Source organism: Pantherophis guttatus, chromosome 12, assembly GCF_059756535.1.
Source record: "Pantherophis guttatus breed Tessera chromosome 12, ASM5975653v1, whole genome shotgun sequence".
In the NCBI taxonomy this organism is placed as follows: Eukaryota; Metazoa; Chordata; class Lepidosauria; order Squamata; family Colubridae; genus Pantherophis; species Pantherophis guttatus.
In genome coordinates this window covers 17,130,025-17,153,615 of record NC_142074.1, presented here as the reverse complement: position 1 = coordinate 17,153,615, position 23,591 = coordinate 17,130,025, and the positions used below count along the sequence as shown (strand labels likewise).

At 40.0% G+C, this 23,591-nt stretch overlaps 1 protein-coding gene across 5 annotated transcripts in view; it reads left to right on the top strand.

The window, feature by feature from the left end:
• DIAPH2 (diaphanous related formin 2) overlaps positions 1 to 23,591 on the top strand; it is a 343,475-nt gene that overhangs the window by 13,522 nt on the left and 306,362 nt on the right. For 3 of the 5 annotated variants that reach the window (XM_087877550.1, XM_060692131.2, XM_087877552.1), the window contains exons 2-4: positions 10,855 to 10,887; positions 13,236 to 13,412; positions 21,215 to 21,319. In XM_087877550.1, coding sequence (XP_087733676.1) covers positions 10,855 to 10,887; positions 13,236 to 13,412; positions 21,215 to 21,319 — 315 coding nt within the window. The remainder of the gene's footprint in view (positions 1 to 10,854; positions 10,888 to 13,235; positions 13,413 to 21,214; positions 21,320 to 23,591) is intronic. The other 2 variants (XM_087877553.1, XM_087877551.1) reach the window with 1 other exon arrangement.

Genomic DNA, 23,591 nt, shown 5'->3' with positions numbered 1-23,591 from the left:
CCACTGTGTTGACTTTGGTATGACAACTTCCTCAAGGAAAACATCTAAAGGATGATTAGTCATTAGTTTTATTGCTTGGATGCTGTTTATATGGCGGCCTTTAAATATTCTTTATCTTAGTTTGGAATTTGTTTTTTATGTATGCATTTGTCTCCAGATTTCAGTTTTCAGCTTCAATTTGATAAATAGTCCCGGGGCAAACAGGTATATCAGGTGAGTGTGAAAAAGTTTTTCAGTAAACTGCTCATCGTTAATTCTGTTGATTTAAAACATACACATTTCCCTTATTCTCCTCTTTTTCTCAACACATTAGTGGCGTTATTCCTGAACATATTTATAGAATTATAGAGTAATTGAAGGTTTCATGCTGGAAATACATTGCAATGTGACTCACATCCGCAGTATGGCTTCACAGATAAGGTTGAAGTGAGAGAAGCCACCTTTTACCTTTGGAGTTTTTATGGATATTGCACAATTAAGCATTTTCTAATTCCAAAGAATGGATGACTGAAGCAGGACTAGGCAGTGTATTTACGCATTCAATGGTGCTTGTTATTGAGCTCTGCGCTTCTGACGGACATTCATTTCATTTTCTTGCTTTGATGTGCAAACATTTTAGAACTAAAAATATTGATTTGGGAAATCAGCTCTGGTTGCGTCGGTCATAAACAGATGAGTAGGCAGACCTCTGTTTACACCTGTGTAGTTGAATCATCAACCTAGAACTAAGGAGAAATTTCCTCTGACAGTTAGAACAATTAATCAGTAGAACAACTTGCCTCCAGAAGTTGTCAATGCTGCAATACGGGAAGCTTTTAAGAAGAGATTGGATTTGTTTGAAGTGGTGTAGGGTTTCCTGCCTAAGCAGGGGGTTGGACTAGAAGACCTCCAAGGTCCCTTCCAACTGTTCTGTTCTATTCTATTCTATTCTATTCTATTCTATTCTATTCTATTCTATTCTATTCTATTCTATTCTATTCTATTCTATTCTATTCTACTCTACCCTACCCTACCCTACCCTACCCTACCCTACCCTACCCTACACTTTTTATTCTCTGTGAATTATATCAAAAACAGTCTGGAACATGGTCTATACCAAAATATTATTTTGGAATTCATTTATTCGGTTTTTATGCTGAATGCTCAGTTCAGTTTACGTTTTAAAACAGGGCAAAAAAAGAGAGAGAGGAATATATACGAATACAGGAAATTAAGAGTTAGTGATCTTGAAATGTCTAGCTAAACTTGTCTCTTAAAAGCAGAGAAAGTGTTAGTGAGGTTAGGCTGACTTGAGTCTGCCAAACTGCAAACAGACTTTAAACCTAATAAACCTTCAAAATGGAAAGTGAATGTGCTGATCTGAGCAACGTATTTGAAAGAAACAAATAGGACATTGAAAGATGTCTCGGGGCCCCTTAAGTGCTATTTCACTGAATAGTAAGTTCATCATACTTTATACTTTTTATACTTTTATTTGATTTAGATACCGCGATGTGAGGATTGGAGATATTTTATTCTAAAATTATGGAATTTCTGACATGCGGAATCTCTGCCGTTCTGATAAGATTGAGAAACTAAGGAACAAGGGAAGTGAAACTGCCACCCACCTAAAATAAGGAAAGTTTGATAAATTACGCAATATCTCAGTTTAGAAATAGGAAAGTGAGTCTGTTTTTCATGATTCCACAATGTCAACATAATTTCCCCACTTTCCATTTCCCCCTCTCTCATATATATTAATTTTGCGTTGAAAATAATGAATTGAGAAATTTTATAGTTCTAACTTTCTAAAGACAATGTATGGAATTTACCAATAATGAAAATTCCGTCCAGTTAAAAGAATTCATATTGCTCACAGTCGTCAGTTTGTCTTCTATATAAAGCATAATCATGATTCAACATTGTGTAATAGCCAAGATCTTACTTTGTAACATCTTCTTTTCCTCTCTGTGTCTTTCAGGGAGATTTGTTTATAAATGAAATTGTTTCATTTCACCAGATTCCTATGTTGTTTGTATGCAGAAGCCAATAACTGTAACTAAATATAAATTGTAGCCAATAGTACATTGCAGCCAATTGCTAAATAAAGTTGGATTGGTTTGCTACTTCTTGGGTGAACTGGATATTGCTTTAAGATCAGGGGTCTCCAAACTTGTCCATTTTAAGACTTGTGGACTTCAAATCCTCCAAGGAGCCTGGATAGCTCAGCAGACTAATGCATTGTAATTTAACTCCAGCTGTCTGCAATTAGTAAGTTCGAATCTTGCCAGGCTCAAGGTTGACTCAGCCTTCCATCCTTTCTAAGGTAGGTAAATTGAGGATCCAGTTTGTGGTGGCAATAAGCTGACTTTGTATAAATATACAAAAGTATGAAGGCTATTGCTTAACACATTGTAAGCCACCCTGAGTCTCCGGAGAAGGGCGGCATATAAATCAATTTAAAAAAATAATAAAATCCCTAGCCAACCATTTGAGACCCCTGATTTAAATCCTAAATTCTGACTTGCATATAAGAAATTGTGGTGAATGGAGTGGGGCATACAAACCAAATCTAAGGGCCACCTTAGTGGTTAGTGGTTAGTGAAACTCCAAAATTACACTGCCAAAATTTTGCAAACACACAAAAATTTGGGACAGCATTTTTTAAAAAAAATTCTTGGGGAAAAGGGGGTATTATACAGATTTCATTTTTAAAAAGAGTCATATCCTCATTTTTAAAATCTAGCATCAGTATAAATCATATCACTAGCCATGATCTTCGGAAACCAAGATAGACCCAGCTATCACTCTGTGTACGTTTGTGTGTATGTATCTGTGTTTCCATTGGGTGGGATTCAAAAAATTTAGCAACTGGTTAACTGCCCGGTTGCTGGGTGGGCGTGGCCTACTTGGCCTCCTGCACCACGGCAGGGGAGGCATATTATCCCTCCCCAGGCTCTGGAGGCTTTCCTTCAGCCTCTGGGAGGGCGAAAATGGCTTCTCCTGGGCTCTGGAGGCCCTTCGGATGCCAGAAACAGGCCCGTTTCTGGACTTCTGGTACTTCCAATAGGCCCGTTTTTCACCATTCCCAGGCTCCACCATTTCCTCAAGCCTCTGGGAGGGCGAAAATGGCCTCCCCCCAGTTCCGGGGGCTCTCTGGAGGCCAGAAATGGGCCCAATTCCAGACTTCCATGAGCCCTGTTTTTCGCCCTCTCAGAGCCTCCACATAGGCCCTGCATTTACCTGGCATCCAAAACGGGCCGCATGGAGACTCCTGGGAGGGCGGGATGGAGAGGGCCATCCAATTCTTGCAAGTACCAGTTCGGCGAACCAGATTAAAATTTGCATCCGGTTCGCCTGAACCGATCCAAACCGGCCGAATCCCACCTGTTTTCCATATATACTATATAGAAAAGAATACTGCTTATTTCTTCCCCTGCTTAAAACCACCTTTATTCAAGCCTCCCCCACCCAAATTAGTAGAAGAGATTCTTATACCGGTGGCCATATCAGAATGTCCTAATTTATCAGATTTAGCAATAAAGATAGCATAGACAAGTACTACAATCTAATCCATCTGTTTGGAATAAATTTGAATGAATTCATTTGGACTTTCGAATCAACATTGCAGCAACATCGTATTATTCTTTGATCGGCTTGTTATTAGGAAGAATGCATGTGACATAGATCTGTATTTCCAGTGAAAATTTCTCAATATATTTTTGGAAATTTATGTATTACAAAATGTGGGCAATAGAACACACAAAACTATGGCCTCGTTGGACTTAAGTACAAATTAGAAAGTCTCCTGTTATATATCATTATGCTCTGTAACACTAACCATTGATTTGCTTCAGTGATACTCTGAAAACGTAACGAATTGAGCCACAGCATAAAATACCGTATTTGAGAGCCAGGTTCACACAACGTAATAATCCATGATTTGTTAACAATTTAACAGACTAATTAGCTGGGCCATTGCAGTATACTAACTGTAAAACATGATTTATAAATCTAAATTGATTCAGACAATGGTTAAACAGACAGCAATATGCCTTACCTCAGTACCCAATCTTGAAGTAGTATAATAAAATGTTTTATACTGAAGTTTAAAAAGCACAGAAGAAATAATTCACCACCTACTGCACTGTCTGTAAAAGACCAACTTTTATCGCTGACCTCGATAAAAGCATTAATAGTGATCCAAATTTATTATTCCATATTTCATTGTACATTGGCTTTATTGTGGCTGATGTTAACTTGAGAGAATAAAATAATCATTTGGCAGGTTTGGGAATTTGATGTGTAAGCCTGCTATTTGGTTAGCTTCGTCCTCAAAATTGTTTGAAATAAAATAGGCTGAAGCTGCTTCTTGAAATGTTTCAGCAAAAAAAAGCAGTGGAAAATATTTGAATAGATTGAACCAATATAAAGTTTAGCTCAAGTTACCCTCAGTATAAAATTGCTTTTGCTGAAGATAGTTACTTAACAATGAATATAGTGTAGGAAGTTAGCACCCACCCCTCTCCTAGAAGAATGAAATATTCTAGGAAATATTAAAAAGGCAGAATATTATACCTCCCTGGATGAGAAATGGAGTAACATGTTTTTTAGGAAGGAAGCAGACTCACTCTTAATAGCCCCCACACTCTCAATAGCCCACAGCAGATGTCAGCACTTAAGAGATAAAGAGATAGCTAGGTCTATTCATAAGCAAATGCCCTCACCCAAGATCCAACAAAGGTAGGATTAGCCCTCTACCCATCTAGCAACAGAACTCATCACATGGCACCTGGGGAGATTGCATCACCCAGCAAGGCTCAACCAAGCCTAGGACAACCTACAAAGTTACCCCATATAAGGTACAACACTTAGTGGTCATGGATACTAATAAGCAATCAAATCATATTCAAAACAATAAAAACAATATAAGTTGTAAAGATACAAGCAACATGGATATAGCCATAAGTGGAAAGAGATAGGTACTAGTAAGGATGAGAATAATAATAATACAGTCTTAGTAGTTAATTTGACAGTGTTGTGGGAATTAGTTGTTTAGCAGAGTGATGGCATTTGGGAAAAAACTGTCCTCGTGTCTAGTTGTTCTGGTGTGCAGTGCTCTATAGTGTCATTTTGAGGATAGAAGTTGAAGCAATTTATGTCCAGGATGTGAAGGGTCTGTAAATATTTTCACAGTCCTCTTTTTGACTTGTGCAGTATACAGGTCCTCAATGGAAGGCAGGTTGGCAGCAATTGTTTTTTCTGCAGTTCTAATTATCCTCTAAAGTCTGTGTTTGACTTGTTGGGTTGCAGAGCATTAATAGATATTAATGGAGTTGAATCTACTCTTGAGAGATGGCTGGTCTGTTCTTGCATTTATATATTTATTTATTCTCCTATTCCCTTGGATGCTGCCCCAAGCACTGAAACAATTCTAGGTAGGTTTAAAAGGATAGCATAGAAATAATAAGAAAAGCACAATAACCTCGAGCACTTAAGTAGTTTTAGGTGGCTTCCAAAGTAGAGCTTAAAACAACCGCACAAATGGAATAAGAAAACGGGCAATGATAAATATCAAGCTAAAGGGGAGGAAACTTACTTTAAAGGGCAAAATACATTATTGGGGATTAGATCATTTCAGGTTGTCCTTGAAAGAGCCGGCTTTTTACAGCTTTGTGAAAGCGTAAGTAATCCACAAGTGATTACTACATGCAGTAATCTAATAGCATCACATTCTAGATTACTAAAGAATAGAAATTTGTACCCCAGATGCTTAACAGAGATTGCGAGTGGTATCTTTTCCCCACAAGGATAAGCTCTTGCGTTTCTCCCTTCCTCAAATTCGTGATGGAAAGAAAAAAAAAAGAAAAGAAAGAAAGAAAAAGAAAGAAAATCCTTAGCTTTTCATTCAACAAAAGCCTAGACCTGTGATGGCGAACCTATGGCACGTGTGCCCGAAGTGGCACGCAGAGCCATGTCACCTGGTACGTGTGGCATCACCCGTTCCTCTTCCGGGTTTCTGGCGTGCATGCGCGCGCGATGATCAGCTGGCCTTTTTGCATGCGGCAGTGCGGAAACTGGAAGAGCTGGTCTTCCGTTTTCCTGAGTTGAGCATGCTCGCCAGCCAGCTGATTGTCACGCGCACATGCGCGCCAGAAACCCAGAAGAGAAGCGTGGAGAGTGGGGGGGGGGGGTTGTGCCTGCACATGCTCACACCCATAATTATATGCACCCCACCCCCATGCATGTGTGTGACACCCCCCCGCTCTCCCCCCACTTTTGGCACACAATGGCCCTGTGGGCCCGATATGCCTGTTTTTTGCTCTCCCCAGGCTCCAGAGCCTCTTTAGGAGCCTGGAGAGGGTGAAAACGGCCTTCCCCAACCCCTGGAGGCCCTCCGGAGGCCAGAAGAGTAGCTGGCTCAAACCTGGAAGTTCAGTAGCTAAAACCGGAAGTTCATTTTCGGGCTCGCACATGCGCCCTTGGCGGCTCCTGTTCTGGGTTGCGGCACTCAGTGCCAAAAAGGTTCGCCATCTCTGATATAGAATAGAATAGAATTCTTTATTGGCCAAGTGTGATTGGACAAGGAATTTGTCTTTGGTGCAATTTGAATAAATTGCTTGATTTTAATGACCCCTGAAGTGAAGTCCTTCCTAACCCTCTTTTCTTTTTCATGAGAAAAGCTCATGGCTTGTGGTTCATGTGCTGTTCCCTCGGGTTAAACTTTGCTAATCGGGATAAGCCGTCATTTTTGTAAAACACGTCCTTTTCCCGCCTAAAAACCGCAATTGGATCGTTTGTTTGCCCAGTCAATTACAGTGGCTAAGCAAATTATATTCTTTGTGGGTGGAAAATCCAGTTCTGTCGTCCCAGATTGTGGCCCTTGTGGCTTTTCTTCCTTCTTTTTTCGCTTTTGTGGGTCTTTTTCCAGTGCACTGTTCTATGTTTCCAGATGTTGTGGCTTCCGCTTCCCTTTGCAGTGTGTTCTTGGTTGTGTTCCTAATTGTGTGGAGACTCCTAGTGGAATTAATTGGAATCGATCCCATTTGGTGGGAACTCATGACTCATTAAATAAGATTATGCACTTCCTTGTGTGGGGACTGGACTTACTAATTAGTAATGCATCAGCATTGCTTCAAAAGATTTGTTTACATTATATGCTCATTATCTGAATTATGAGTGCTGTGCAAGTTGAAATTTAACCAACACGCTCTTAAAGTGGCAAATTAAGGTCAGGCTATATGTTCACATATGTTATTTTTTTGTCCTTTTTATCATCAAATATTGGTGGATTGGGGTGGGTGGGTGGACTGGGCCTCTTACAGTAGAGGGAATTTTCAAATTGAGCAGCACCGAAATCACGTTGCATTTCCATGTCAGCTCGTTCATTTTCTCTAAGCAGTGCACTTTTCGAAATAAATGCAAACATTAAGGGTAGAAATTGCTTGCTTATGCCCTATCCAGCATGGATTCAATTTTCTAAATAGATAGAAAAAGTGATCTGTGTTATTTCCCAACCCCTGCAGTTCAGTGGCCTGTTGAAGAAAAAGTGGATTTTAGACCAAACTTGTTCATCTCGGTTAGGGCAATTAAAGCGAGATTGAGTTCAGATTGTTAAGGAAGGTAGACTTCAAGTCATCCTTCAAGAATGCTAGTTGGAATAATTGACTAGTTACACCTTGAATTATGTCTGCTTTGAGATGGCAACATTGATGGAACACTTTAAGGATTTCCTGTGCTGTTACAGGAATGATTAATCAGTCACAGTTAAAGCTCGAAAACAAGCGGGATTGTACGGTAATAGCTTTTCTCTTGTTTGTGATGAGCTTTGAAGTGAAGAATCTTATGCATTATTGATAAATAAAATACATTGGAATAAATAAGCGTGGCAGAATTTAATACAACATGTGGCATATTGCTGAAAATAATAATAATAATAGGAATACGTCCAAAATTCAACAATAGCTTCAAACTCACTTTCCAAAATGACTTTGCTTGAGTTATTATATGAAACAGAAATATAGCGCTGCATGTCCTTTCTAAAAATAGTTTGGAATACATAACATAAAAGAAGAAATGTTCTAGTTACATCTGTATGGGTCAAACGAAACAAATGACTTGAGGTGGCACATTGGATGAGAGTAAGCACCTAACAGTTTTTATTACTCTTCCCAGAGAAAATGTGTTTGTTTACTAGAATAAGAGATTGCTACTTAAGCAGCAGTGACCCCCGAGTTTCTATGATAAATCATGAGAAAAAAAATTTTTTTTAAAGCTATCGGTAGTTCTGTGTCATAGTTTGAAGGACTTTTCCAAATTTTAAAGGTAAAGGTTCCTTTCACACATATGTGCTAGTCGTTCCCGACTCTAGGGGGTGGTGCTCATCTCCATTTCAAAGCCAAAGAGCCAGCGCTGTTGAAGATGTCTCCGTGGCCATGTGGCCGGCATGACTAAATGCCAAAGGCGCATGGAACGCTGTTATCTTCCCACCAAAGGTGGTCCCTATTTTTCTACTTGCCTTTTTTACGTGCTTTCGAACTGCTAAGTTGGTAGAAGCTGGGATGAGTAACGGGAGCTCACCCCATTACACGGCACTAGGGATTTGAACCGCTGAACTGCCGACCTTTCAATCGACAAGCTCAGTGTCTGAGCCACCATGTCCCCATTCCAAATTTTACAAGCTGGTAAATCATGTCAAGCTAGGTTTTTGTTCCTAAAGAAGTGGCTCTTTAAAAGCCTTCAATACCTGCAGAGCCTACCTGCATTTTAATTAATTAATATGCAATGTGTCTATCCCCCACTTCTTATGCAAGATCAGATACATAGTGCTTCTTCTCACATGTTTCCTACATTTCCCATTGAATTGGGAGAGGATGGTTGGTTTAGAGTTGATGATTGAACAGTGGCCAAAGATGCACATAAACCTGTTTTTTTTCCCCAATTTCAGTCCAAGATCCTAATTACTATACTACTGTAGCTCAAATTGCATCATGGAGAATTGTGATCAAAGGCAAGGATAGCTAAGCTTGATTAGAAGTAAGCTATTTTGGGGTGAGAGGTGCTGGTGAGAGCATTTGGAATGTTGAGAATGTACTCTGGAGATTAATCGGCAAATAGGTTAGGTGTACATAGTAGTCATTTACCAAAAAGTAATCTAGTAATCTAGTTCCTATAACTTCCCATGATGTCTTTATCATCCTTGTGTTACATTATTTTGACAGAAGTAGGTGAACACCATTCTAGTAAAGCAGATTCTATTACTTTTGTTTTCTAAGAATCTCCGAAAGCATAGTAACATTTTGGTAAAGGAGGAGTCTGGTAGTTCAAGCCATAGCAGTCAAGGTTGGTTGGTTGGAAGGTTGGTAGGAAGGAGGAAGGAAGGAAGGAAGGAAAGGAAAGGAAGGAAAGGAAGGAAGGAAGGAAGGAAGGAAGGAAGGAAGGAAGGAAGGAAGGAAGGAAGGAAGGAAGGAAAGAATTGGGAAAGGGTGCCTATATAACTAACCATCATCCTACTTTTAGGACTGTATTGTACATTTTGGCCAAGTACATTATTAAAACTTCCAAATTAACTTAAAAATCAGCTTCTTGTTTTACCTTATATTTTGAGCGTTCATCTTAAGGTTTTGCAGCATAATATTCTTAGTGATCAAAATGTTGTATCTTACAGACCCAATTTTCCAATTATAAGCCTTTGTTTTGTGTTGATTCTAAACGGGCAGCGTGAAAATAATATATCCCACCAAATAGCTTTCTTGGCTTTTTCTTTCTTTCCGTTCTAAGGTCTTCTGTAGTTTATATTCTTTGTACAGGTTTCGTGGTGAAAACTGGAAAGTTTTGAATGGTTGAATAGATGGGTTTAGAGCAGGGGCTGGGCAACAATGGACTTCAACTCCCAGAATTCCTGTGCCATCCATGTCTGGTTTAAGAGTAATGTGGTGTAATACCTGCATTCCAGAGCAGCGCTCACCAACGGGTGGTCCTTGGACCACTGGTGGTCTGCGAGAAAATTTTGGTGGTCCGCAGAAAAATTATTTGCATTTTTTATATTACACTAAACCAGGAGTCCTCAAACTACGGCCCCTGGGCTGGATACGTGCAATGAACGTTTGTTTTGCTGCAGAGAGTCTCCCCCTTCAGGGTCTATTTCTTCGGGTCAGAGGGGGGCAGAAATTCCGACTTGGGTTCTGCTTCAGCCTCCTAGTGTGGGGTTTTGGGCGAAGGCTGGAGGGAAGTACCACTGATGGCGAAGAGCCAGAGGGCCTCCTTCCATCATGGCCTAGAAAAGGCTGACCATCTCAGTGCGCTGAGTCTCCAGATGCCGGTACCTGGCCTTGCACTTCCACAGGTCTTCCCTCTGCTCGTAGTCCTCAGTGAGGTGCTTCTGCTGAGCCTCCTTCTCGGTCAGATCCAATTTGAACTGAGCTGTTTTGCCAACTCTTTCTCATGGTGGCTGCTTAGCTCCAACAACAGCTTCCTGTTGGGAACCTAAGGAGCCCAGGCGGGCAGGCGAGGAGTGACTGGGAGGGGAGGTGTGAGTAGAGGCCATCGAGGCGCCCCTCGATGTGAGTGACATCGAGTTGGCCACACCCACCCAGTCACGTGACCACCTAGCCACGCCCACCCAGCTGGTCATTAGGCAGATCAGATTAGTGGTCCGCGGGATTTAAAATTATGAATTTAGTGGTCCCTGAGGTCTGAAAGGTTGGTGAACCCTGCTCCAGAGGAAGCTTCTGTGATGGCAATAGGGTTGATACCCTTTGAGGCTGATATTTAGTGAGAAAATAAGAAAAGGTTTCAATGCAAATGAAAAGAGGGATCTCTAAATTTGATTTACGCTAGGTAACACACATTTTCTTGTCTTCTTGATTTGAATAGAATCTACAGATAAAAACTTTGGCAGATGATGTGGTAAGATCCTCATATGTGGGTTTGTATTTTAGTGCATGTTGCTTACAATATATCACATAACCTTAATTATAAATAGAAATGTATGATGTGCTCCTATTAATAACCACTAACATCCTAACTGCTTCTTACACTAGGATCACAACAAGCGGTCACCTCCAACCAAAGAGAATTTGTATTCCAGGGAAATCTTGAAATTAAATTGGTTGCCATGACAGATCAAAATTAGCCTTCCATGTGTTGATATAATTTTAACTAGTCTTCTAAAATGGGAAGTAGATAAAGTTGCCTGATATTATGTTGTGTTCTGATTCCAAAAAAGCTTTGGCATCATCAACATGTGCTGTTAATCTGTGCTTCCTGCATGGCAATTACAGTATTTTTCGGAGTATAAGACGCACCTTTGCCCCCCAAAAAAGAGGGTGAAAATCTGGGTGCGTCTTATATTCCGAATGTAGTCCCACCCAGCTTCTCAAACGGAGGTTTCAGAGGTTGAAAAAAAGCATCAGAAACGAAGCTTCAGAAAAAAAGCCTCCAAACAGAGCTTCAGAGGCTTTTTTTCTGAAGCTCTGTTTCGGAGGCTTTCAGAGGCAGGAAAAAAAGTTTTTTCTGAAACAGAGTTTCAGAAGTTTCAGAGGTAGAAAAAAAAAGCAAAAAAAAAAAAAAAAGCAAGGCACAGAGTTCATAACCAAAGAACCTGTTGCTAAAATTCACCTCTGGGAACAGCTGATTGGGGGTATTCCAGGAGGCCGATCCACCTACCAATCAGCTTTTTTCTTATTTTCCTCCCCAAAAACTAAGGTGCGTCTTATACTCCGAAAAATATGGTATGGCAGCCTTAGCTATGACCAGGGTGGATAAAAAAAATCGACTTTTAAATTTTATAAATTTAAAAAATTTAAATCGGATTTTTTTTTTAATTTTTATCAAATTTATTTTAATAAAATGCATTTGGACTAAAAAATCTATCTAAAGATATTTTTCTATTTAAGATAACATTAATAATTTAGTTTATTCAGCATGAAACGGAGCTTAGTTAGGTAGCATGAGGCTATATATTCTGCAATATTGGGACTGTTGGTGAGTCAACAACGGATCAGAGGAGGAGCCGCTGCGGACAGAGATGACAGTTGCTCTTTAAAAAATTATGATTTAAATCGAGTTGATTTAAATCAAGCCTTTTTTTACTAGTGATTTAAATCGTGATTTAAAATCGTGATTTAAAGCGACTTGATTTAAATCAAATCCACCCTGGCTATGACTGATCTGTTTATTTTTTTTTAAAAAAATCTCCCAATTCAACACATACTATAAATTCACACCTCCTTGGAGGGAATTAGCCATTGCTGCAATTTTGCTCTCTTGGAGCACTGGATGTATTGCAACTCATAGCCTGTTCCAGTAAAATCGTATTGAATTTCACCAGGCTGCAACCCAGCTCATTCATCTCATGAAAGTTTCCCATCACCCGAAGTGGCTCCCACCTTTTGCTGACCCTCGTTTATACTGAATATCTTCCGGCTAAGCAAAAGCAAAAAATAGATTCTTTTCTACTAATGCATAACCAGGCATGCATGCAGTGCTGAGAGAAACAATAGATTAAGGCCTGCAACATTGCGCTTCTTAATGTTATCTTCAACTAATGTGATGAAGCATGTAACTTTATCTTACGTAAGGCATTTTTACAGCTGATTTGTTTCTACGATGAGACTGTACTTATATCATGGAGGGCCTTAAAAATGCCTTGGTTCAGGCCTTACAAAAGGGACTTACATTCATCTTATTAAACATTCTCCAGTTATCAGTTTATGGAAATGATGCCCCTTTTAGATGATGAGGTATGTCTCTGCCGCTGAAGCCGAGTGCACTGTGATTATGTAAGAACAAAACTAAGTGTTAGATATGTAAAAATGTTCTCAAAATCTGAGTGTTCTTTCTTTAAATACCTTCTTCTAATTTTGTACACGAAGTGGGTTTTAGTATTGGCCTAAAAGACTTCAGAGAACAATGTGCTTCTAGAATCTCAGTCAAATTGTGCCTTATTTATTGATTAATAGCAGAAGAAATAGATGCAGAGTAAGAATCGGCTCGGTTTAAACTTAGCTTTTCTTGCTTCAAAAAGTTACTTGGTTCCAGATCTGGAGTTTCCCTATTTTAATAAACCACATATCCTGATTCTGTCCAGTAACCACGATTAGATAAAACAAAGCACACGAAGTACAGTCTCAGAAATAAGCAGTATGGCTTAATTTTGGGCATGATTATTCCTCTGTTGCTAGCATGTGAAGTAATGTCTCGATGTGTTTTCTCCAAAACATCTACGTTTAAGAATATTTCTTTTCTTTTTGCAGCGGGACAGATTAACTAGTTTTAGGAAATCTGGAGTCAAAAAGGAAAGACTTCTTATCCAGCATCCTATCGACTCACCGGCCTCTATAAACGAATTGCCAGTGGCTCAGCCACTGTTTGACGAACGCTCAATGAATTTATCGGAAAAAGAAGTTATGGACTTGTTTGAGAAAATGATGGTAAGTTTTAATATTCTCAATGGATGTGTTGTATCTATATTGCGAATAGAGCATTGTTTTGTGCCATTGATCTATCAAACTTCTGAATGAAACAGTTCCTTTCAATAAGAAAAGTGAAATCAGTAATTAAAAGTTGACTATTTGAGGATGGAGGATTCTAACAGGCTTTGACATTGATTTTCTTGAGTAGAGGACTAGAGAGCAGTGGTGAAATCCTCTGCGGGTCGCTAGCAGTTTGCTTGCCCGCGCATGTGTGGGACATGCCAGATGCACACTGTGCCCATGCATGTGCACTGTGCACCAAACGCATGCTGCATGCGCATGCACAGAGCACACAAAACACATGCTGCGCACACATGTACAGTGCGCACCAAACACACACTTCATGCGGAAAAAGGAGCCGTTTGAAGGTAAGTAGAACAGCGAGGGGGGGGGAACAGCTGTGCCGCGTGATTTAGATTCGCTAGAAAGCAGGATTTCCTGCTTTCTAGCGAATATAAACTGCGCGGCACAGCTGATCATCGGAAATACTGGTTCGGACCAACCGGTACCTTTTTTTTTTTACTACCAGTTCGCTGAACCGGTAGATTTTATCACTACCGGTTTGCCAGAACTGGTGCGAACCAGTAGGATTTCACCACTGCTAGAAAGTCAATTTTACTTCAAATAAAAATGCTAATATGTTGAGACCAGGTTATCTGAGGGACCATCTCTTGCCGGTCACATCTACCTGACCCATCAGAGCGGGGAGGCAGGAAATGCTGTGGGTCCCATCCCCAAGGGAAATACACCTGGTGGGACCCAGAAGAAGAGCCTTCTCGGTGGTGACTCCCTCTCTCTGGAACATCATTCCCCCAGAGATTAGAACGGTCCCCACTCTAATACTCTTCCGGAAGATGCTGAAGATCTGGTTCTGCCAGCCAGCCTGGGGTACCCAGAGCGGGATGGAGCCCATTAAATGGCTCGTGTGATCTGCTGTCGCTGGGATAGAGGGTGGGGGTTGATTTTAGTTTATTATATTAATTTATTTGATTCTTTTTATTAGTTTTATTGTTTTAAATGAGGTTTTATATTCTGTATGCCACCTTGAATCGGCTTGGGCGAATAGGCGGCAATATCAATTCAATAAATAAATTCAATAAATAAATAATAGACAGCCCTTGTGACATTTTCATCTTTCTCAGTGACCACATAATTGTGTGTAATAGCTTGATCATGTCTTATCCCATAAAGATAATTGTTCAATAGTTTCTAATTAGCCACTAATAGTTTGCAACTCAAAATTCTCGGTAATGGTTAGGGTGGTGATGGATATGGAACGAATTCACCAATGAGTGAAAGTAGTTTTGAAAATGAAAGCCATTTGATAAATAAACCTTATTTCCATTATTTCCTAATGGAAGTTATTAAGAATTTTGTCAGGGAGATTACAAAGAATTAAAAGCACCCCTTCATAGAATTCATCACCAAGTTAGCCTGTTGCAGCGAAAACAAAATTAGTTAGAACTGAATAGCAATAGTACTTAGACTTCTATCCCGCTTCACAGTGCTTTACAGCCCTCTCTAAGCGGTTTACAGAGTCAGTATATTGCCCACAATAATCTGGGTCCTCATTTTACCCACCTCGGAAGGACGAAAGGCTGAGTCAACTTTGAGCCTGGTGAGATTTGAACTGGCAAATTGCAGGCAGCCGGCAGTCAGCAGAAGTAGCCTGCAGTACCGCACTCTAACCACTGTGCCACCACCAATGTATTAATAAATAAATACATTTATTATGGAATATATGTTTTTAGGTTGTAGTCCATTTTAGCAGCGGTACAAAGGATTAATAGAGGTCCTATTCTTCAGTTCATTTTTTTTTTTTGAACAAAATATGTTGAAGCTTATCACCATAACGACGATTGCATTGTAAACGACAATTTTAAACAGGCGTTCGTTAATTATACGATTGTTGCTGTTCAAACTTCCTATGTTTTTCCCCCCGTAGCATCTTTATTTATTTATATATATTTATTATTATTATTATTATTATAATATATATATATTTATTTATATATCAAACTTCTTAACTACCCACTTACTTCATACAGGGGCTCTGGGCAACGTACAGTTTAATCAATCTAATAAAACATTGAAAACCGAATAATTTAAGATTAAATTTTTTTTAAAAAATTGTAAAGCAACGTTATAAAATTGCAAAATATCCCATCCACAGTGAAGTCTTGCTTTAAAGACTAATTGTGGGAGGCTGAAAATTATTCAGGAATGTCCACTTAATCAGAAAATAGCATATCCTGGAGATTTACCCAATTTGCACAATAATGTTGTGAGGTGACATTCTGTTACTTGTATGAATTTATGACTTTGGCCTGATTGATACCTTTGTGCAAAAGTCATCAATTGCTTAACGATGTTATGGCTCAAATGATATAGGGGTTGCAAATGATACAACTTGCAACAGATAGCAACAGCAATAGCAGTTAGACTTATATTTTTTACAGTGCTTTACAGCCCTCTCTAAGCGGTTTACAGAGTTAGCATCTTTCCCCCAACAATCTGGGTCCTCATTTTACCCATCTCGGAAGGATGGAAGATTGATTCAACCTTGAGCCCATCAGGATTGAACTGCTGGCAGTCAACAGAATTAGCCTGCAATATTGCATTCTAATGGATGGATGGATGGATGGATGGATGGATGGATGGAAGGATGGATGGAAGGAAGGAAGGAAGGAAGGAAGGAAGGAAGGAAGGAAGGAAGGAAGGAAGGCAGACCAATAGCAATAGCACTGCACTTATATTCCGCTTTATAGTGCTTTACAGCCCTCTCTAAGCGGTTTACAGAGTCAGCATCTTTCCCCCAACAATCTGAGTCCTCATTTTACCCACCTTGGAAGGATGGAAGATTGATTCAACCTTGAGCCCATCAGGATTGAACTGCTGGCAGTCAACAGAATTAGCCTGCAATACTGCATTCTAATGGATGGATGGATGGATGGATGGATGGATGGATGGATGGAAGGAAGGAAGGAAGGAAGGAAGGAAGGAAGGAAGGAAGGAAGGAAGGAAGGAAGGAAGGAAGGAAGGAAGGAAGGAAGGAAAGGAAGGAAGGAAGGAAGGACAATAGCAATAGCACTTGCATTTATATACCGCTTTATAGTGCTTTACAGCCTTTTCTAAGCGGTTTACAGAGTCGGCATATTGCCCCCAACAGTCTGGGTCCTCATTTTACCAACCTCAGAAGGATGGAAGGCTGAATCAACCTTAGTCACTATAAGAGAAGTTCATCCTATTGAGGATGGCAATGTACAGGTTTTGGTCTATAATGCTCAAGCCTTTAAAAAAAAAGTATTTTAAGGATCAGGTGTTATTTTGCTGTTTTTATTTTCTGTAGGTTGCTGTTGCTTCAAGGCCAGATTTTATATTATTTCTTTTTTTTTTTTAAAGGTTCCTTTTGTGAAAGTTTTTTTTTTTTTTTTAATTTGATTTATATGCCGCCCTTCTCCGGAGACTCAGGGCGGCTTGCAATGCGTTAAGCAATAGCCTTCATACTTTTGTATATTTATACAAAGTCAGCTTATTGCCCCCACAAACTGGATCCTCAATTTACCTACCTTAGAAAGGATGGAAGGCTGAGTCAACCTTGAGCCTGGTAAGATTCGAACCTGCAGTAATTGCAGGCAGCTGTGTTAATAACAGGGTATTTTTATTTTAATTTATTTTCATGATAAATCACTGGACGCCTTCAGTTGTTATCCGTGGATTAAGCTCTGCTTGCTATCTTGCAGGAAGTAACATATTGGAGATTTATTTGTTCTCTTGTTTAGAGTGAAGAGCCTCAGCTGACAGTGGTTGTTGGCCAAGTTTGTGTGCTTCTTGGCAACTGTCTCTGTGTGTTTGTGGTTAGTCCTTGGCTGGAGACGACCAGCAAAATACCAGGGATGATAGTCTACAAAAATCAGAAAACACGGCATTGGCAAACCGTTGCAATATTGATGCCAAGAAAAATCATAGGGATGAGTGGTCATATGCCACAAGGAGTCAAGCATCAACATGCTTTTCCATTTTAATGGGCTGTAATATAGTGGAAATGCGGGTGCCCTGTATTATTTAAGCAAGCAATTACGCCGTTTGAGCTACTGCTTTTCATGAGAGCGAATACATTCTTGTGGATTTCTTGGGACTTCCCTATCCTGCTTTGTGTTCAGTTTTACATGTGACGGAGCTGAAGAATCCAAGTAGTAAAGCCATTACAAGCACTCTTCTCTCAAAGCGTGCTTGAAAAGACAAACAAGAATCTATTTTAGTTAATACCCTGTTTTCCCGAAAATAAGACATCCCCGATAATAAGCCCAATTGGGCTTTTGAGCGCATGGCAATAAGGCCAAGGGCTTATTTCAGGGTTCAAAACAAAATATAAGACAGGGTCTTATTTTCGGAGAAACACGGTTGATGTTGCAATACAACATTTTGGATGGACTCCCTGTTTTGGGAACGGACCAGCCCGTGATTTCGTGCCACATAAATTTAGATTTTTGATGAATTTTGTTCTTTTAAAAACTCTGGAATAGTTTAAACTAGAAACACCCAACCATTCACAATCTTTTTTTCTCTTGCCCAATGTCACACTCTCCCTGTTCTGACCCAGCCTTAGCAGACACAAGAAACACACTCCTTGTCACGAAAACCCCTCTCTTTATTTTCTTCTTGTGAATTAATTGCATTCACCCACTGAAAAGTCCAGGCATTAGTCCTTCAAGGAGTTAACTGCAGTAAGAGACCTTATCAGTTCCTTGCGATAATTGCCAGACCATGAGCTCCCAGATGAAAGGCTGCAAAGTTAAGTTTTGGCAAGCAGTCTCTGAGGCATGAAACACGAGGAGCCAAATGTTCAAAAATCTGAACTGTTGTCTCCTACAACCACCACTCCCCTTTCCTTTTATTTATTCCCCAGGCAGGGAGGGGCCATTCAACGTCCATTTGTGCCTTGCTTCCCAAGTCAACTCCTTGTCCTCCGTTGTTCTCCTCTCCTAACAGCTCTGCACATATGGGCATCTGGAACAGGCCCCAGCCGTTCTTCCTCCCCACTTACCTCAGCCTCCAAAGGCAGCTGCATCTCCGGTGGCTGGGAAATGTCGGACGGCCCTGGCTCTATCTCTGCATCTGACGCAGAGCATCCATCAGAGCCTTCCACAGACTCCAGCACTAACTCAAGTTTCTCCCCAACCTCCCCATCGTCTGCCACCAGCTCCGCTGGCAGGTGGCATGCCACAACAATCCCCTCTGCAATATCAGATGACAAATATAAGAAAGGACCAGACATTGAAAGACTGTACCTTTGTCTTTCTGGAATCCACAGAGAATGTTCTTCTTCATAGCTCTTTTTACAGCAAGACTGTAACCAGATTGATCTTCCTTCTGATCAGCAGATATCCTGGTTGCTCAGAGTTGGCCAGATGTTGGTCATAGATAAACTGATTTTTGTTACAATGCATGTAACTCGTGCATTGTACCATAGCATGTGGGATCCACTGGACTGCTCATGGACCTGTTCCTGCTATGCAGATGTAATGGCTAATTTATTAGCTAAAGAGCCATGATGGCACAGTGGTTAGAATGAAGTATTGCAGGCAAATTCTGCTGACTGCCAGGAGTTCAATTCTGGCCAGCTTAAGGTTGACTCAACCTTCCATCCTTCCGAGAACCCAGATTGTTGGGGCAATATGCTGATTCTGTAAACTGCTTAGAGAGGGCTGTAAAGCACTATAAAGTGATATATAAGTCTAATTGCTATTGCTATAAAATGTAATATATCTTGATACATAGATACTACTATGTATCTAGATAGAATCTACAAAGATACTATCTAATTTTTGATACTATCATTTTTTCTAATTTAATATGTTATTACACTTTATATAAATGTTAGATACTGTCACATTTTTGTAATTTTACATGATGCACCATTTTATATAATTTTAGATACTCCTTTATAACCTAAGATAGGTTGTTCCATTTGGACTTTACTCCGAATGGATTTCTAGATAGGTTGTTTTATAAGCCTATTTTAGTTTTGTCTTAAATTTTATTTACTGTCTCTTAAGATAGTACTCAAGCACTCATGGGCACGTTGCTTCTACTGGTCTAAGACCGATTGAAACTCTTATGTAAACAAAACTTAGATGTACTGTATATGTACATTATATATGCTGCTTAAATTTAAGACTGATTGGAAGGTATGCTTGGCATTAAATTATGTTTATCATAATCATTCCTAAGTGGTAAGTATTATAAAATCTGGGATTCGTTCTAAAAGACAACTGTCAGGTTCCAAGTAATGCACCCATCACAAATTGAACTCCGAGGCATTCTGTTTTGTCAAAGTACAAATTTATTTAGATACACCATATTGGCACTAACTGGTGAAAAGCCAGTACTGAAGTTCCCGGGCTTTTCACTCCAATATAAGTTTTAGATTCTCAAGTTTCCAAAACAAACTGTCACATTGTCCAACCAAGTCGGGAGCTGGTTGCTTGGTGACTTCTCTCCTCCTCCTCCGGTTACCCAGCCGTTGGAATGTGTGTGACTCCTCAGCTAGCTATGATGTTATGACTGAGAGCTCTATCCTCCTTCAGCTCCAAACTGTGTCAAACTGAATTCATATTAGAATACCCAAAGATACAAACAATCCCACACCCAAATCAAATTCAGGCTTGACAACAACCTTGAGAGCCATGTTTAATGCAAGTTATGGTAACGCTGTTTCCAAAATTTTGTCCACTGTTTTAATGTGCATGAATTAATTACGGCATCTTTCGGAAACTTCACAGTGCAAATTACTGTCTCTTTTGGAGTATAAGACGCACCGGAGTATAAGACGCAGCTTAGTTTTTGGGGAGGAAAATAGGGGGGGGGGAAATCCGCCTACCAGGTATTCATCTGGCTACCGTCCTAAGTCTGGTCAGCTTCAGCACATTAGTTTGCTAGTTTTCTTATCCCCTGCTTGGGGATAAAAAAACAGCTTCTAAGGCACAGCTGAGCGGAAGCAGCAATGAGAAAAGCAGGCAAAGCACGGGGAGATCATTTCACTTGGCTAGCGCCTTGTTAGGGCTGAAAAAAAGATGCTAAAGAACAGCTGAGAGTCGGAGCAAAGCATGGAGATCACTTCACTCGCTAGCGCCTCATTAAAGCACAGCGGGAGAGTCGATGGAGCAGGCAAAGCTGGGAAGATCGCTTCACTCGTTAGTGCCTCGTTAGTGCCTCATTAGGGCTGAAAAAAGCTTCGAAAAAGCTACATTCGGAGTATAAGATGCACCCAAATTTTCAGCCTCTTTTTTTTGGGGGGGGGAGGTGCATCTTATACTCCAGAAAATACGGTACTGGGGTAAAATACGATAATGGGGTAGAAGAGAAAGCAGACAAAATGGCTGCCTTCAACCCTCATACTGTTTTCCAGCCATTCTCAGTTTCTGTTAGAATAAATATTCTTTGATGACTTGTTACAACAGTTTTTGAGCCAAGACATATATCTCTTCCCAGCCCTGTGCTAATTCCAGTCTTGGCATTGGGTATGATATGGGGACTAAAAAAAAAAAAGGAAGAGTTTGAAGTGTACATGAAAGCCTTTTCCACAAACTAATAGCTTAGGATAATGATGAGGAATATAGCCTGTCTCAAGTAAACCAGTCAACCCTACATTTTGCAATAGATGTAGAGCAATTCTTAGCATCTGCAGTCATGAAGATTAAGTAAAAACTATGACATAATAATCCAATCTTGGCAATGTTATGCCTATTTATTTATAGGAAGACATGAATCTAAATGAAGAACGAAAAGCTCCTTTACGGAATAAAGATTTGACCACGAAACGTGAAATGGTTGTCCAGTACATTTCTGCAACTGCCAAATCTGTGAGTAGAGTTTCTGCCTTCCTCGCTTCCCAAGATAGGTCAGACTAATACTCTTAACAACATCTGCAGTTTTCAACTCAAATCTCCAAATTTCTGCTTCAGTTTTATCGTTATTAAGAGCACCTACAAAGCTTTCTTTCCTGAAATCCTTTAAAATGCCTTCAAGGGTAGATAAAAAGCCTTAATTAGAATGTATTGCATATCTCACAACCGGATAGTCAATTTGAAACACGGTTCTCTCCTTACAGTAAACCAATAAGTATTTTAAATCCACTGCTCTGGAATAATTATCAAGCTTTTTCCACAGTGTCTCTTGCATGCATGATAGCAGAAAGAAAAAGCAAAAAAAAAAAAAAAAGCACTTTCTGTCTTAAGGTGCAAAAAATATCTTTCCTAACTGCTTTCTTGTTGATTGATGCTATAAATTTGGTGCTATTAAAAAAAAAAAAAAACCTGCTGGGATCAATGATTTCATTTTCCTATGCTGTTCTTTCTTGGGATGTTTCCTATCCTGTCTCGTGATGTTCAAATCTGTTTAGGAATCCGATTGTTAGGAGAGTTACGCAAAATTCTGCAATTGCTTTGCAATTTCTTTGTAAAGTAGCTTTTACAAAAGGCTTCTCGATTCTAACCGATTGCTTTAAAATCCGTTGTCAATTTGTTTGTGTTGAACTCAAATTGGAAACATTTTCCACCCCATGCTTTGAAACAAGTTGTAATTGTAGACCAGGCCAATAGAGTTTCTTGGCTGTGGAATTGCATGGAATAGCAATGATTTACAGCCACATTTGGACCAGAATTTCAGGTGCTAAACAATGTGAGCTATAAACGGGTTGTTAACTGAGTCACACCTGATTTTGTCACCTATTTTGCCATGGTTGTTAAGTGAATCAATAGACTTGTTAAATGAATCATGCAGCCATTAAATGAATATGGCTTTCCCCATTGACTTGGCTAGTTGGACGCCATCTTGGAAGGCTGCAAATGCTCATCAGTGACTCCAGAATGCTTCAGCTGTCATAAATAACGATGTCAACTCGCAAAGCATCCCTGGCCTGCTCTCGAGTTGTCATAGGCAAGGGGGATGGGAATCTGACGAAGCAACATGGCAGCCAAAGACAGGAGCACATTCCAGACATATCTTTCTCAAGGCTGTCTCCCAGGGTTACCCACAGTGGCCGGAGGGGAGTGATCTCTACAACCCGCGAAATTGCTCTGTTGGCGAATGTGATTGATGACACATCCTGGGGGGAGGTGGGAAACAGGGTCATGATTAGGGCCTGTAAATTACGTGGGGTCAGAGGTGGCTTCATTTGGGTACCTGCCGACATGGAGCTCCTAAATAAATAACTGCTTGGCTCGAGGCTCATGATTCAATTAGGGCATCCATCAGAACCCCGACAGCCGGCCAGTTTCCTGACTATATGACCGTGGGGATGCTGCAGTGGTCGTAAGTGCGAGGACTGATCATAAGTCACTTTTTTTCCATTGCTCTTGTAAATCTGAACTGTTGCTAAACAAGCCACCTATAACTCATTTTGTTTTCAAGTTTTAAAAGTACTGTATTTCAGATACATTTATAAAAACGGTGTATTCAAGAGAGATGGGATTTTGGCAAGACCTTCAAGGAAAGTCGTGAAATTAATTGTCGTTTTCAAGTGCTGAAATGATCCCCTGGCTACATTGCTTGCGTTTTGCTAATAGAAATCTGCATTTGGTGACTACGACACTATACAGCAGTTCATTTAGTGACTGTTTGAAGTTACAATGGGACTGGAAAAAGTGATTTATGACCGTTTTTCACACTTACGACCATTGCAGCATCCCCGTGGTCACGTGGTCAAAATTTAGACGCTGGACCGCTGACTCATATTTATGACAGTTTGCAGTGTTCTGGGGTCCCCTTTTGTAACCTTTTGACAAGCAGAGTCAATGGGGAAGCCAGATTCACTTAACAACCGGAATTAGATTCACTTAACAACCAGATTAATTTAACAACTGCAGTGAGAGAATGCAATGGGGAAGCTAGATTCACTTAACAACCAGAAGCCAGATTCACTTAACAGCCAGATTAATTTAACAACTGCAGTGAGAGAATGCAATGGGGAAACCAGATTCACTTAACAACCGGAAGCCAGATTCACTTAATAGCCGGATTAATTTAACAACTGCAGTGATTCACTTAACCTCTGTGGCAAGAAAGATGGGGCAAAACTCACTTAACATATGTCTCCCTTAGCAACATAAATTTTGGGCTCAATTGTGGTTGTAC